A 14,603-nucleotide genomic window follows, 5' to 3' on the forward strand; every position below is an offset into this window, starting at 1 on the left:
GGCCAGAACAATTGAAATAGCATATCCAGAAGTGTTAGATCTTGATTTCCTTCCTATTAGGAGAGAGCCTTTTGAGGTCTCTGATCCAACATGTCATTCAAAGTGGGGTCAACTAGAGAAAGTTGCTCAGGTCCTTGTCCATTAGGGCTTTAAATGTGTCATCCAAAGATGATGATCACTGTGAATTCCTGGTAAGGACTTTAAGACTGGCTGGATACACAGGGGTTTTTTAATATATGTGTGTATACATATGTGTACATGCATGTATACATATGCATATGTATATATATGCATAAATTGTACCCCAAACCAAAATTATATAGAATTTTCACATGTAAATCCTACGTATACTGTATGTGAACATTATTTTATTGTAATAACTACAATAGTTAGGGAATTTCAGTATGTTTTATATCATATTTCACCACTGATATTTGTTGATGCTTTCAGGTACTTTCAGTATACTTATTTAAGAGCAGTCTGTTGGTAGACAATTTCAGATCCACTATTACCATAGCTGGGAGTTTCTCTTTGATGAGAAAAATCATTTCTGTTGAAATTAGCAATGCCCAGAGTTTTATCTCTGGCATATTGTACCTCAGTCACTGAACCCAAATGCAAAGGTTTGCCTTAGGCTGTGTGTATCATCAAAACCAATTTCACTCATATGATGTACTCTTTATTTCCAGCCTTCACTTTCATCTAGGCTCTTCTTTTTCTTACAGTGGTTGGTGGTACTTCCTGTTGGTTATTCCATTGTACCCTGTGCCAAAATCTATTAGGTTTAGATGAAATGCCCTTGAACTTTAGGAAATTTTGTAAACAATTGTCTTAATTCTGAATGTCTACTGGTTCTCCCACCCTCTTGCTCACTCTTTATCAGTTCTAGAGTTTCCAGGGTAAATAGGTCTTATTGGTGAGAGTTTCACAATAGGACCAAATCACTACAAATACTCTTTAATGCCGGAACAAATAAATGTTCCAAGTTGAACATCATGGTACTTGTGGAAGGTTTGTCTTATCATACAAAATTTTGGGATAAGAGGGAGTCGATGGTGAGTTTGAAGTAATCATTAGACTAAGAAGTGAGGAAAATCTGGAGTAGAATGGAGGATTGTTGCAAAGTGTTGTTCTGCTAAGGGAGTTAAAAGAAAATGGAAGGGGCAAGAGGAACCGGTGACAAATTCGCCAGGCCAAAGCAATCAGGGTTACATTATTAAAGCTGTATAACTTCACCTTCTTAAGGAGCATTCATAAACTTAATATTGTATTATTAGCATGTTTGCTAAGACTGTAACAAAGTATGAGCTTTTTTTTGACCTACTCATGAATTTTCTGATACATAACACGGACATGCAATGGGCAATGAGAACTTAATTTGGATTCTCTTTTTCAGTCTGGAGCACTTAACCATGCACTTCTGGGTAGTACTGAGAGGCTCAGCACACTGGAAGTTGTACTGTTAAATTCATCACAGATTTTTTGTCTGCAGCTAAATGGAGATATCACTTTTCATTTTGCTTGAATTTTTTATCTTCAGTTAACACTGCTTTATCAGAGAGAGTTGACAGCTTTCAACTAAATAACATTTTACTACAAAAAATTAGTATTTCAATAATAACAACTAAAAGGAGAAGTTTTTGCTGAAAGGATGGTCTCTAAGAGTTGTATCCTCCACTGCAAAACTTGGGCTTTGAGGATTCCATATACAGAAACAATTTTACACTCTAGTACCATCAAATGCCTATGTGAGGATGTCATTCACAACTTCCAAATATTGAGTCTCTGCCAGCCTAACTGGATATACCATATTGGATATAAAGATTTCTAAAAAGCTTTTGCATGTTGTGAGAGAATTGGTAGCTGGTAAAGGAAATAGATCTGAGTTAGTTTTAAAATTGAGGGAAAATCTCCATGTGAGCTCACAAGTCATCTGTTTTATTTTTCCTGTAGTTATGTACCCAGAAACAGCAATTTCCAGGGCTGAGCATATCTTTCCAGGCAGGCTACAGATGCTGAGTAGGAGAGTATCATTATAAAATCAGGAGACTGGCTGATGAGTTTGGATTTGAGGCACTCTGGAAAATACTGTGGAGAATGTCTATTGACTATAGCAGTCATATCCACATTATGCCTTTGAGAGGCAGAGAGAAAGGGGATATGGAGGTGAGATAAACACACTTTATAAAAGTACTTTGACAGACAGGTTTCCTGAATTCCAAAATAAGAATATTGTAATGAAAAATAGTCAATTTCAGGGTTAGGTTCTAATGCAGACTTTTTTCCTCCCAATTTCACCCAACAGGAGGATAAATTAAATTTTTACATTCCCTTCCTTGGAGAAAGTGGATTTAATTAAGTCCTCCAGTGCATTTACAAAGCACTCTGTGTACATTATATGTTATTTCTCTCTCTAGTTTCAAAGAAATAGTGGTACAGCTGCCATTTTGAATAATTTTTGCTTTTCAGACTTTCAGCTACATTCCGGAAATACTTGCTCATTTTGCTCTTGGTACTTTTTAACAGGTGCAACAAAATGGGATTCCAAGTGATTCTGCTAATGGTTCATTCCCACCAAAAAGCAGTCATCTCAGTAGTCAGTCTCTGTAGACTCTCAATGATAAAATATTTGTCTTTCTCAATGGGAGAAAATAATTTTCAGATCTTTATATATAAAATATAGGCACAATTGTCTCAAAAATATTTTTTTGTTGTATTTACACCAGGACTGAAAACAGGCCCCCTACAGCAAGGAGGCTCTTTGCCAAAAGTGCCTCATACTACAGAGATTTCATAGCTCATGGTTATAATGAGCACCAGCAACTTTTTTTTAAATAGAAACACCACACTAGAACCTTAAATCTAAAAGGCAGCAGGAATACAATCTGGTCAATTTATATTGCTTTCAAAAACACCTCCTGTACCTAAAAGATTAGTTTTTCACTAGAGTTGGCTAGAAAATGAAATGTCTTCTATTTTGGCAAAAGAGGTGAAATATTTGTGGAAAAACATTTCCCTAATTCAGGACCAAAATAATAGCTACTGTTTTCTGGGTTGCCATGTCCCATGGGATGACATTTTCTCATTTCATTTCTTTTCAAGATGTTTCTGGTAAAACCAGGAGGTGTAAGGAAGCCATCAATTATGTTATCTTTTCTGTTCTCTGGAATGGAGAGGCAAAATGATTTGGGGGGAGGATTGGAAGAGCGATGAATTTTCCACATAGACCTCCTATGGAAAAAGAAGATTTTAAACCTTTACACCTCAGATTACTTTTATTACAAAGAAACATTCATATTACAGAATCATATTACAGACATTCATATTATAGAATCAAGACAGTATCTAGAATAGCTTTTACACTACTAAATTTTGAAGACCAGCAGACTCACAGATCAGAATTTCTAGAAGGCTCTGATTTTCTTCTTAAAAAGTCTATGCTAGAAATTATTTTTTGGCTTAACACATTTTTACTTTCTATTGGGCAGTTATAAATTTGATGGCTGTTGTCACTTTGGAATGATGTGTGATGGTGAAGGAGATGGATGTTCATAACTGCTAAAAATACTTTAATGCTGATTATTAAGGTATTAAAATGTCACTAACAAAATTACAGTAAAGTGGTATCATTGTGCTATAAATACTTGAGAAAATAGTATTTGACTCTTTTATTGACTATTCAAAATAGGACAGAAACAGAAAGTTGAGTATTTTAAATATTGTGTTTAATTGGTTTTGATTTGATAATTAAATTTGTTTTAAACAATATACATCTTTAGTAAGCCTGGATTAACTGTGGATCAGTTTGGACACAGTCATTTCCCCTTTCTCATACTTGAGGAAGAGCCTCAGCTAATCTGAGGCTCAGCACTGGAAATTAACCAAATCCAAATACAACCAACCTAAAACCCACTGCAATCACATGTTGGCTACAAGTGAAAGCTCTTCATTTTATGGTGATGAGCACTGGTAATGCAGCTGATTTTTGAGGAAGAGAAAATAAAAGAACTCCATGATGGTTTATGTTTGCTACCTATACATTAAGGCATATTGACAAAGTTTAGGCTCATATCTTAGGAGCCAAAAATATTTTCACTAAACTAGCAAGACTTTTGAAGTCTCTGAATGAACAACTTGCCAACTTGATTTTACATTTTGTGATGTTTAATGTATTGAGGGCTTATAACATTGCTGGAAGTATCACAGTTTTTGTAACACGTTAAATATCTTCCAAAGGAAGGATGTTAACAACCTTAAGTGTATTAGGCATTTACTGATGGTGAACTATAATGAGCATTTATGACATATGTCAGAATGTGTAAAGAAGAGAAGAAAATAGTTTGCTAAAGTGGTCATGAAACTGATGCCTGAAGGAAAGGAAAACCTTATCAAGTGAGAAGAATGATTTCAGGTACATGGCTTGATTAACTTCTTGTGTGGTATTTCTTACATCAGAAATAACAAACTTTTTGCAGTATGATTTATATTTACTGCACATTATAGCTTCTATTTACTTACATGCACAAGCAAAAAAAAATCTTGGTTCTGTTTTGATATTTCTTTTTTCTATTTCTACTTTGGACTTATGCAAATTCCTGTAGTATGAGGCAAAATGAATAAATGTTCTCCTTCTTCATGATACTGTTGATTTTTATATGGTTCTAAATCCTCTCTTTCCCAGACAGGAAACATTCACATACTTCATGGCTCTTCAGGCAGAAGCTATACCATACTTTTAATCCTTTCTATTGTTTTTTGCTATATGTCTTCCTACTCTATTTTTCCTTCTGATATGAAATTACTATAATTACATATAGTTTTTAGTTCATTGCGTAATGAGAATTTGGAAAATAATTTTTATTATGCCACTGTATGCTGAGCCTCTCTTTTGCCTATCGTGCTACATATTTTCTAATTTTCACTGAGCTTGAAATTCAGTTGCTGATTAACAACCAGTGACTTAGTTTTGAGTTTGTTTTCCTGATTGGTAGAAGATAAAATAGAGACTTTTAATATGCATTTACAATTTGAAGTATTTTTTTTAATCACTGCATGCCATTTTATTTAGTAACAGAGGGTTTATATGCAGTTTTATCTCCTAGTTCTCCATTGCAAATTGGTGAAATTAGCAAGTTTCATCACTTCATTACTTTTCTTTTTCTGAATGATCTAAATAACACAGGTTTTAATACCTGCCTTCACAAAACTATTAATAATCTCCCTATTTCTCTAAAAATAAATAAAACACATATTCTCACTTTTAATTTTTAAAATTTTTATTTTCATTATTAACTAGATTTTTTAGCCAATTGACTGCATATGGAAATCAGATTTGCAAGTATGTAGTTCACAACCAAGTGGTCTTTTTTTGATTTGATTTTAAACCAGCTATTGTTGCATCCAGTCATTGCTCACAGCATCCCAAGGCTAAGTGTGCAGAGCAACTCCCCTGGTTTCTCCCACCTTCTCACTCTGTGGAGATACCACTCATGAGGCCCAGTAGGGAGATGGGGATTTGAGGGCCAGAAATCCCTCTGCTTTGTATTCCTTTTTATGATCAGAAGAAAAAGAGTGGAAAAAGTCTCTTATCCTAGAAAGGCTGTACTTCCCACACCTACTCTGATCCCTGCTCAGGATGCCTTCTGTCTCTCTGGCTCTCCCTCAAATAAATCTCATCTCTGACCCCAAAGGCATTTGCAATTGGCTTGGAAGAAAATCCTTCTTGCAGTTCCCCAGATTTGCCCTCTAGACATGTGTCTCCCCTTTCATTGCTGTGTTCAAAGAGGGTAACTTCAGTACCTTTCAGAGTTACAAGTTCAGTAATATTTTGTTTGAGTACTGTTATGCAATTCTAACATTTGGTTCCTGATCACTTTATTTTCTTGCCCTGGAAACTCATCTGATAGATGTTTCAATATGAGTTGGTTCCTCAAACTTATCAGGGAGCAGTTAGCAGTTGTGATCTATAGCTGGGCAGCAATTTTAAAATCCTATATGGTAGGCTATGCTGGAAGGAATGTTTGGACGCCGCACTTAGAACTATTTGCTTCAATTTCTGTCCACTGATTCATGGCTGGAAACCAACAGTAACATCTCATCAAAGAAAAGGACAATATCTCATGAAAGGACACTACTGGGATGTGTTTGTGCTTATCTGTACAAAAATTAGTAACACCTATATTACTAGTCTGTGTTCACATTTTTATAAGTGCATCACGTGCATACACATGCAAACCTGACCATTAAAAAGTTATATAAAAGTTTTAAATTGTTTTATTATTTCATTCTGAAAACATATTTCTTTTAAGAGTACTATGCTTTTTCTGACTTTTAGAATAAAGTTGTACATATTTTTAAAATAATTATTAGTTCAAACAGGTTTTAGCATTTGATTTTACATATTAAAGAAATCAGGAAAAAATGAATCTGGTATTCACTAGATTAATACCCCACAACAAATGATCCTTATATTTCTACCCTAGGACAGCAGACTCTAGCATGGTCTAAAACCCTGCACTACAAATGCTACTTTTATAGAAACTACAGGGAAGGTGAGCCTCCACTTCAGTGAAATCCAAAAGGTGGTCTATGTCCAGAAAATAAGAAAATGAAGGATTGCATTTTAAAAACAGGAGATCTTTTAAAATAAATAGCTGAGTGAAGACCTAGAGGCTTATGTTTTATCTCAAATTATTTGTAAACAACATTCTGTCTCAGAGATTGGTATGGAGTTACTGAAAGCACTGTATGCAAGCCAGACCATGAAGATGGGAGATGAGTTTATAGGAAACAGATCCTGTTCACTTAGACTTCCTTAAACAAAGTTTGCTGACTGGGGTCACAGACCAATGAAGATAAAATAATGATAACAAAATAAATATTTCTGCTTGATCTCCATTGCTTACATATTCCTGCTATGTAAAAAATGTAATGAAACAGTCTTTCATCTTTGTTTACGTTCATAAGCTAATGCTTCGCCTTTTTAATTTTTTTAAAAGAAAAGATTTGCATCCCATGTAAAACATTAGCAAAAATTTAATTCCGCTGGCATGATGGTAGGGCTGTACTCACTGGGTTGCCCTCTCAGAAACTTTCCTGCCACAGACTTCATAAACTGTCCTATATTCTCTGCAACTTTCTCCCTTCCAAAGCTTTTCTATTTATTGCAGTGTGGAGGTTGCGTATGATGAAATGAATTGTCAGTATGGAGGAACTGGTGGATTTTGGAACCCCGAGTTCAGAGAATTTCAGTCTTTCAGTGCTGATAGACAGTGATCCTCAGAAAGACACTGCATTTGACCTGAAGCCTTGGGAAAGGCTTCCCAAATTGTGTGATAACACTGAGGTTGTTGCTGTGTAATTAAAGTTATGTCACTGGGTGGAACATGTAGAGATGTAGACAATTAGGTTTATGGGATTTAGTAACAAGATGGAGAATTTGGGGTGTGGATTAGTTCTTCTTCTTTTTCCTCCTTCTTCTTCACAAATCTGGTGGTTTTGGTATTGGTTCAAAAAACCCTCAGTGTGGAACATGAATGTTTAGTTATTGGGTTATAAGTAAAAACAAATTAGTTGCCATTCCATAATTGGGTAATTTGGCCCTTAAAAGGCCTTGGAAGTTAGAACTCGGGGCCATTTTCTACCTTTTTAACCTAGAGGCACACTCTGTGCAGCTATGCCATAGATAAGAATTCATAAACACCAATTAGAAGAAAAGCCTGGCATCTCCTGCATTTTAATCCGAACTCTGTGTAAAAGAACTCTGTGTAAAAGAATCAGAGGCAAAACAAAAATAGAGAAATCACAAATTGGGGCCTGTGTGTGAGAACTCAGAGTTTGAAAGCAGAGAAAATTAATAGGTGGAGGCAGCAGGGATATCACACCTGGGTCAGTGGCAGTGCTTGTGTTAGCCATACAGGGATGCCGCCAAGTGCCCCGCACAGTGGTGTCTTATTTAGGCCTACTTTTGCCATAGCCCCTCCTTCCTAATGGCTTGGGGTTCACTGCCTCAGCTTGTGTGGTGGCTGCTATTGCTGCATGGCTCCATGTTTCTCTCCTTATCTCTTTCTTCCACTCTGGGAAAAACAGGAATCCACTCCTGTGTCCTGGAAGGCTGAGGGAAAAGATGTAGGACCAGAGCCCTGGTTGTGTGCTTCTGCCTCCACACGCTTGTAACTGGGATTAGCCCCAGAAGGGAAGCTGCTCTGACACTTCCAGACATTCAAGGTATGTGTCCTTTCCATTCTCACTCTAGCTCCAAGACTTAGTTCTTCCTACTGCAGCTTTCACCACTTTCTCAGGTGTCAGTCAGAGTATTGGGTCTAAGGATAGTTCTCGTAGACTGGCATTTTTCCTTGAGGAGGGAAGCAAGAGAAGGTAAAATGTATCTTGAAAAATGTGTAGCACAGCCAAATCTGAATGGAATTTCATGAGATAAAGAAATAAATGGAATTTCATGAGATAAAAGACAATTCTCTGTCTGAATTTTGAAAGTTTGGTGCAAAGAGTTTAATATGAGTTTTTCAGAAAAAAATCACAGGAATCCTAATTGAAGGAAAATGTTAGACAGTCTAATTATGAGAGCCTACCAGTTCATATCATTTTATGCTTTATCAATTGTAAAGTAACTAATTTCTCTGAGACTAGACCCAAAGTTTCCAAAAATAAACTAACAAAAAAGTTTACCTTACTTTTCATTAACATTATATTTTACAGCAAAAGAAGATAGGCAGTAAATTATTACAAAATCCATCTAAAATGACAACAATGTGAAGCATCATAGAGCGCTCTTGAATGGGTTTCTGCTTCAGTGTGAGAACCCACTGCTCAGTTTCATTTTCTGTAGGTCAAGAATTGCCTATTGGGTCAATGTTGCCAGTATTCCTTAATTCAAATGCAGGATGCAGGAATTTTGCCCAGAAGAAGTTTTATCCTTTGTATTTTTGTTTCAAACTTTTATTCTTCAGAAAGTCAATAGTACTAATCAGTACCAAACTTAGTGCTATTGAAAAGGAAAGTAAAATATAAGTCTGAATTACAGCAACAGCTGAGTGGCCAGTATCATGTTGATAGATGTTTTGATCAGAAGAAAAGGTCTTTTCACTCTGCAAAGCATTTCAACAGACTGATAATGGTTCATCTGTCTTAAAATTCTGCAGAAATCAGATATAAAGGTTTCTAGTTGTGGCATGGCAAGAATAGAAAGTGAGAAAGGGGGATGCTTCTTCCCTTGGGCAAAAGTACAAATGGACTTGAGAGGGGCATATCTCAGAGGATAAAACATGCTTCATGTCAAGAAAAAGGTGAGTAGCAATAGCAAAAACAGCAGTGATCAAGGCAGGAACACTTTTTTCTGCAAAGTGGTGGTGCATTTTGTTGTCTGGCAGAGAATCTCTTTCAGAGATCTGGAGCAGTGAATCCTCCACAGCTTACGTGCTTGCATGTGAGTGAAAGGAAATAGGTTGTCTTCAATAAAGCCGTAGAAAAGAAGGAAAGTTTCTTGTCAGCCCTCAAGCATCAAGCAATTAGAGCAGGATAATAATTTCTAAGCTGAATTGTTTAACACAGTCTTTGACAAGTGGAGAGGAAGCAGAAGAAAAGTATGCTGTCACCAAACTCTGAGCTCCCTCATGCATGATGGGAATGAGGGGATTTCAGGAACGGCTGATGAAGCTGCCTGGGGATGTGGCATATGTACAGTAGATTTTCATATTTAGTGCTAACATACACTCATTTGTTAGAGAACAATAAAAGTGCCCGTGCCATATATTTATTTGTCTTGAATTTCAAGCAAAGTATTTTATGTTCATCTGTTTAGTATTTTTCTGCAGTTTATAAGGCAGCCAAAATGAGTGATAATGCAAGTAAAAAACAAAGGTTCCTAAAGCAAAATTTATTTGTTTTTCATCCCCCATGAAATATAACTCACCACATCCAAAAAATGAAAACCAGTGACAGATCTGTTCTCCCCTTTCTGTAACTCCATTTAGCAACAGCAAGATTAACACACACCCATCAACTCACTGAAAGCCTGCCTTCTGCACATAAAGAGTGGCCTAAATATTAGGTGTGGATGCATGGGTCATTAGGAAGTTGCATTTTTTAGCTTTTTACCCTTAACATTTCTAGTATCTTTTTTGATTGTTGTAAGAAATTTCTCTGTATGGCTGTAGCAACCATGTTTAATTTTCTCTAAAGTAGCTCTTTTCTCTCTAGTAGGGGGAGAGAGAGAAGCTGCAAATGAGTTGCACCCAGATACAACTCCAAACATTGCTCATGGAGGACAGTAAAAATCATTAAGCCTCTTCTAGTAAACATGCCTCTTTTCAAAGATCAAAACGAAACACGGTGGTGGCTGCAAAATTAATTTAATTGATTTGAAGGGCTTTAGTGTCCACCAGGAAAAGGTTCAGCAGAACTTAAAAATATTGTCATTACTGATTTTTCACTCTGGTAATTTTGGACCACACACACTTAGAAATAAAGATTAAATCAAAGTAAGAATGTGCTGCAAATTTATATAATAATTTTACTTTAAATTTTGGTATTTAGGGTTCATCTCATATTCCACCAAGAAAGAAGAAAGAATTAAAAAATTGTATTAACTTTTTACTACTGAATTTTGCCTCTGAAAGCAGATAATTTTTTTTGGCCTGGCTCTGTGTGTTATTTTCCATTTTGCTCAGCCCCCCACACACTAATGACTTGTGCATGGAATATCATATACTCTATGAATATATGTTCTTTTTAAGCAGAGTCTCCACAGAGGTGGAAAATGTGAATGTCAAATGAAGCCTGCCATTCCTAAAAGAAGGTTAAAGATCTAGGACCGTGTACAAGTCTATCCTGAAAGTCAGTTTGTCAAGACATAATTTATGGACGTTCAGTTGCCCAGGCGTAATTCTGCATTTCTTTCAAGATGAATACTTTTATATCTTCAGGCATGTGATTTGTCAAGGCAGCTTTGTGGCCTGGTGGGCAATCAGAATTTGCCTTAGTGGACTGAAATGACCCAGAACAAACTCACCACTTAATCTTCTTTATTGCTGAAATCAATAACCAGATCCATGCTAAGTGCTGACAGTTCTTATGTAGGGAGTGAAAAGTAGAAGTGTCTGCTCCTTGAACTTCCAGCATTTTATGAGCCAGAAGTTTTGTTTTCTTCCTTGACAATGAACTTCTTAATTTTGTTTTATAATTCATAAATTAATAGGAGATATTTTCTTTGTGCTGATATACACATGCAATGACACAAGATTAATGTATTTCAAATGCCATCATCCAGAATGCTTAATGCAGCAGTCAGTGAAAATTCCCCACATAGAAATCCAGGTAGGGACAGTGGCCTCTGGCAGAGCCAGGCACTCCAGGTGAGCAGCAAATCTATAGCCAACCATGCTGGCTCACAAGCTACCCTTCTGGAGAGCCCTGTCCTAAATAAGAGTTTTCACCATTCTTTAAATTAGAAGACCATGAATATATTCAGCAAGAGGAGTGTATGGCAGGGTTCAGATTTTGTAATATATTTGAATGAGGAAATACACAAAAAGCTTAAATTAGTTTTCCTACTGTTGTATTTTAGGGAATAGGACTACATGACCTTTAAAGGCCCCTTCAAAACCAAGCTTACCTATGATTCTGTGATTTAATTTTTTTTGTTACTACACAACAACTGATTTACTCTGCAGTTTCATGCAACACTCATAATTACAACTTGGCCTGAAGAGAATGAGTAGCAACAATAAAAATAAGAGCCACTGAGTGGGCCAAAGATACTCAGAAGACAAGTAGTTTATACATTTGGTAAATGTGGAAAAACCCTCAATTTGTGCTCTACCTCTTTGGGAAATAGAATTCTGAACTCCACAGGTATCTGTGGATTAGGAAGAAATAAAGTAACTCTGTGTGCAAAGCAACTATAGGTTATAATGTCATTTATACCCATTGAAATTATTATCTTATGAGAGACACAGTTAAGAGAAGGGTGTTGTAAAATTTTGGCTCTGGAGCTACTTACTTGTCCATATGCCTGTTTATACCATTTTTGTTTACTCCATATTGGAAAGCAATCAGAAAAAAATGTTATACTGAATTATGAGTGCCGTCAAGTTTTGTATGAAAAGTATTAAAACTTTAAACAAAACAGTCTTTTAAATTCCTGTCCTTCTGGTCCCACAGTCTTATCTTGTTTTACACTTTTGTTTAAACTGTTCCTTCCCTTTCTTTTTTTTTATTTGGAGTTGATTCAATAACACAGTCTTTTTTTATTTCTTGCAGATGTTAAAATGATGAAACTCTCTTTCCCTCTGGAGCAGTGCACAGCAGCCATGACATCTCCTCTGGTCCTCTGTGGAAGGTACATTGGAGTCTGCTGCTGAACTGTTATGACATGTCTCTAGCAATCAGAAAGAAAAGCTGGGAAGAGCATGTGACCCAGTGGATGGGATTGGCTTCAGAGTCTGTGGAGTATAATACAGCATGTCGTCACGGACTTGTAGCTGATAACTTGCAGACAAGCATGGAAAAAGATGAGGTTTTGAGCGTGGACCGGAAAGAAAAATGTGCTTCATTTCCAGAGTGCTGCTATAGTGGAGAGGTAACTGGCTTCCCTGAAAAGCAACTGGGAAATGTTTCAAAGGAGGTGGATGAAAATGATAACCATGAGGACGAGGAACATTTTCTGGAGGCCAGCACAGAAACTCTAGTCCATGTGTCTGATGATGACGATGACTATTCTGCACTCAACCTGGATAGTGTTAATTACCACATCACTGCTGTAGGAAATGAACCCACAGATGAAGGGCACAGCTTAAATGGAGCAGGCTCCTTAACAAAGATGGTACCAATAACAGAGGGTAACAAAGCAGCTGAATCATCTGGAATAAGTGGAGATATAAGTGAGGAACCTGGATGTGACACAGTTCCTAAAGAGCAGATGAAAAAAGATGTTTGTGGCAGTGTTGGCCAAAGCCTGGAGCTTTGTAATTATGAAGTCTTAAATGAAATAGTAGATGTAGAGAAAGAAAATTGTATCAATTCTCCAAATGTGAAAGAAGTTATTATGTCTGGGAAGCAGCTGCTTCATACTGCTGTAATTGCACAACAGCGCCGGAAATCTGATGCTTTCAAAGACTGCCTTGGAAAGTCTGAGTGTAATGTGGTAGAGAGTGGGATTTCTTCTGAATCATACACCAGTAGTGATGGACAGCTCTGTACAGCAGTGGAACCCAGCAACTGCCTTATGCAATCTTCTCCTTGCTCTTGCATCCCGGCAGTGGAAAATGGTCTGGATGAAAGTGGTTTCACAGAACCTCAAGTGGCCCCTGAAAACAAATGCCTTTCAAATGTCAGTTCAGCAGAAGACATTCAGTGTTTACATGTAAGGAATCATTTGACCACACACGAATATTCAGACAATGAAGTGAAACTGCGCAAAAGAAAGGTAGGATGTTTGTAGACTGCAGAGATTTTTTTCAAATATTTTCCCCCAATTTCTGATGATGGTGATACTGTGCCTCATTCACTGGAGAGAAAAGGGAATTGTTTTTTGAACTTGATTTATCAGGTTCAAACATTTTCAAGACACATATCACTATACTACAACTGAATTTTAGCAGCTTTTTTTAAGGTCTGACAATGGCTGAGCTATGAATCTGGATGGTACCTTACATTCACTTTAATTATATTGTTATATTATTGTTATATATACACTGTTCAAGTATAAATGAGTACATGTGTTCTCTGGGGTTTTTTTTTGTTTTCTGCTGCTATCATTATCTATTTCCTCTTAGGAAAACAGATTTTGTCCAGGGGTTTGGAAGCCTTATTGAAAAAGAGAGTACAAGGAAAAAAATGTAACAAGATTTTTAAATAGAAAAAAAGGAGTGGAAATATTTTGCAGTAGTTCTTTGGTTTTTAGCTCAGCCCCATGAGCATATGTTCTTGCAAAAACAAGTATTGCTGAGTCTGAAACAATATTTTGTAATTTTAAAGCAACCAGAGTTTCACTGTCTTCACCAAGTAAGGAAGGGTATCATTACAAAATTTTAATGGAGAGATTCCTTGGCAAGAAAATTCCCACTGGCTTTAATGGAAGGAGATATGCTGATTGTGGCACTATGGAATTCATCTTAAAGTCTGGCTTTCCCAGCTATGCTGCTTATTCTAGCTAATAACGAATTTGTAATTGTTTACTTCTCTCTGCCTTTTTTTTATTTGACATCATCCAGCTTCTTTTGTCTGGGTGGGTTTTTTTTATACATCTGGTTTCTTTTAATTGTGTGGTGTTACAGCGGGGATACTGTAACACGCATATTTCAAACCAGGAGTCCCGTGGAAAGGAAGTATATATGGACAGATTCGTGGTAGATGTTTCAGAGATGTTTATTTCTCCAGCCGCATGGCCGGGGCTCAGCTCAGGAACTCCGCAATCACGGGACCCCAGGGTCCTTGGCCACCCCGGGGAACACAAAACAACCAATGGGGAATGAGGCTGACCAGGGGCAGGGAAACCCCGTGTCTCCCCCCCAGGGCCCATCTCCCAGGGCTCCATGGCAGGGGGGGAGACCCCAACAGTGTGGGTTTCGTCTGTCAGCTACAGTGCC

At 37.0% G+C, this 14,603-nt stretch overlaps 1 protein-coding gene across 6 annotated transcripts in view; it reads left to right on the top strand.

Annotated features, from left to right (window-relative positions):
• Window positions 1-14,603, top strand: part of DLC1 (DLC1 Rho GTPase activating protein) — a 221,605-nt gene that overhangs the window by 4,070 nt on the left and 202,932 nt on the right. For 4 of the 6 annotated variants that reach the window (XM_042052884.1, XM_042052891.1, XM_042052886.1 and 1 more), the window contains exon 2: window positions 12,277-13,441. In XM_042052884.1, the coding sequence (XP_041908818.1) occupies window positions 12,389-13,441 (1,053 nt within the window). In that variant the 5' untranslated portion in view covers window positions 12,277-12,388. Of the gene's footprint in view, window positions 1-8,088; window positions 8,227-9,989; window positions 10,067-12,276; window positions 13,442-14,603 lie in introns of all 6 variants that reach the window. The other 2 variants (XM_042052882.1, XM_042052883.1) reach the window with 2 other exon arrangements.

Source organism: Corvus kubaryi, unplaced genomic scaffold (assembly GCF_017639235.1).
Source record: "Corvus kubaryi isolate FWS band 111438036 unplaced genomic scaffold, C.kubaryi_AGA036_p1.0 split1-131, whole genome shotgun sequence".
NCBI classification, from domain to species: domain Eukaryota; kingdom Metazoa; phylum Chordata; class Aves; order Passeriformes; family Corvidae; genus Corvus; species Corvus kubaryi.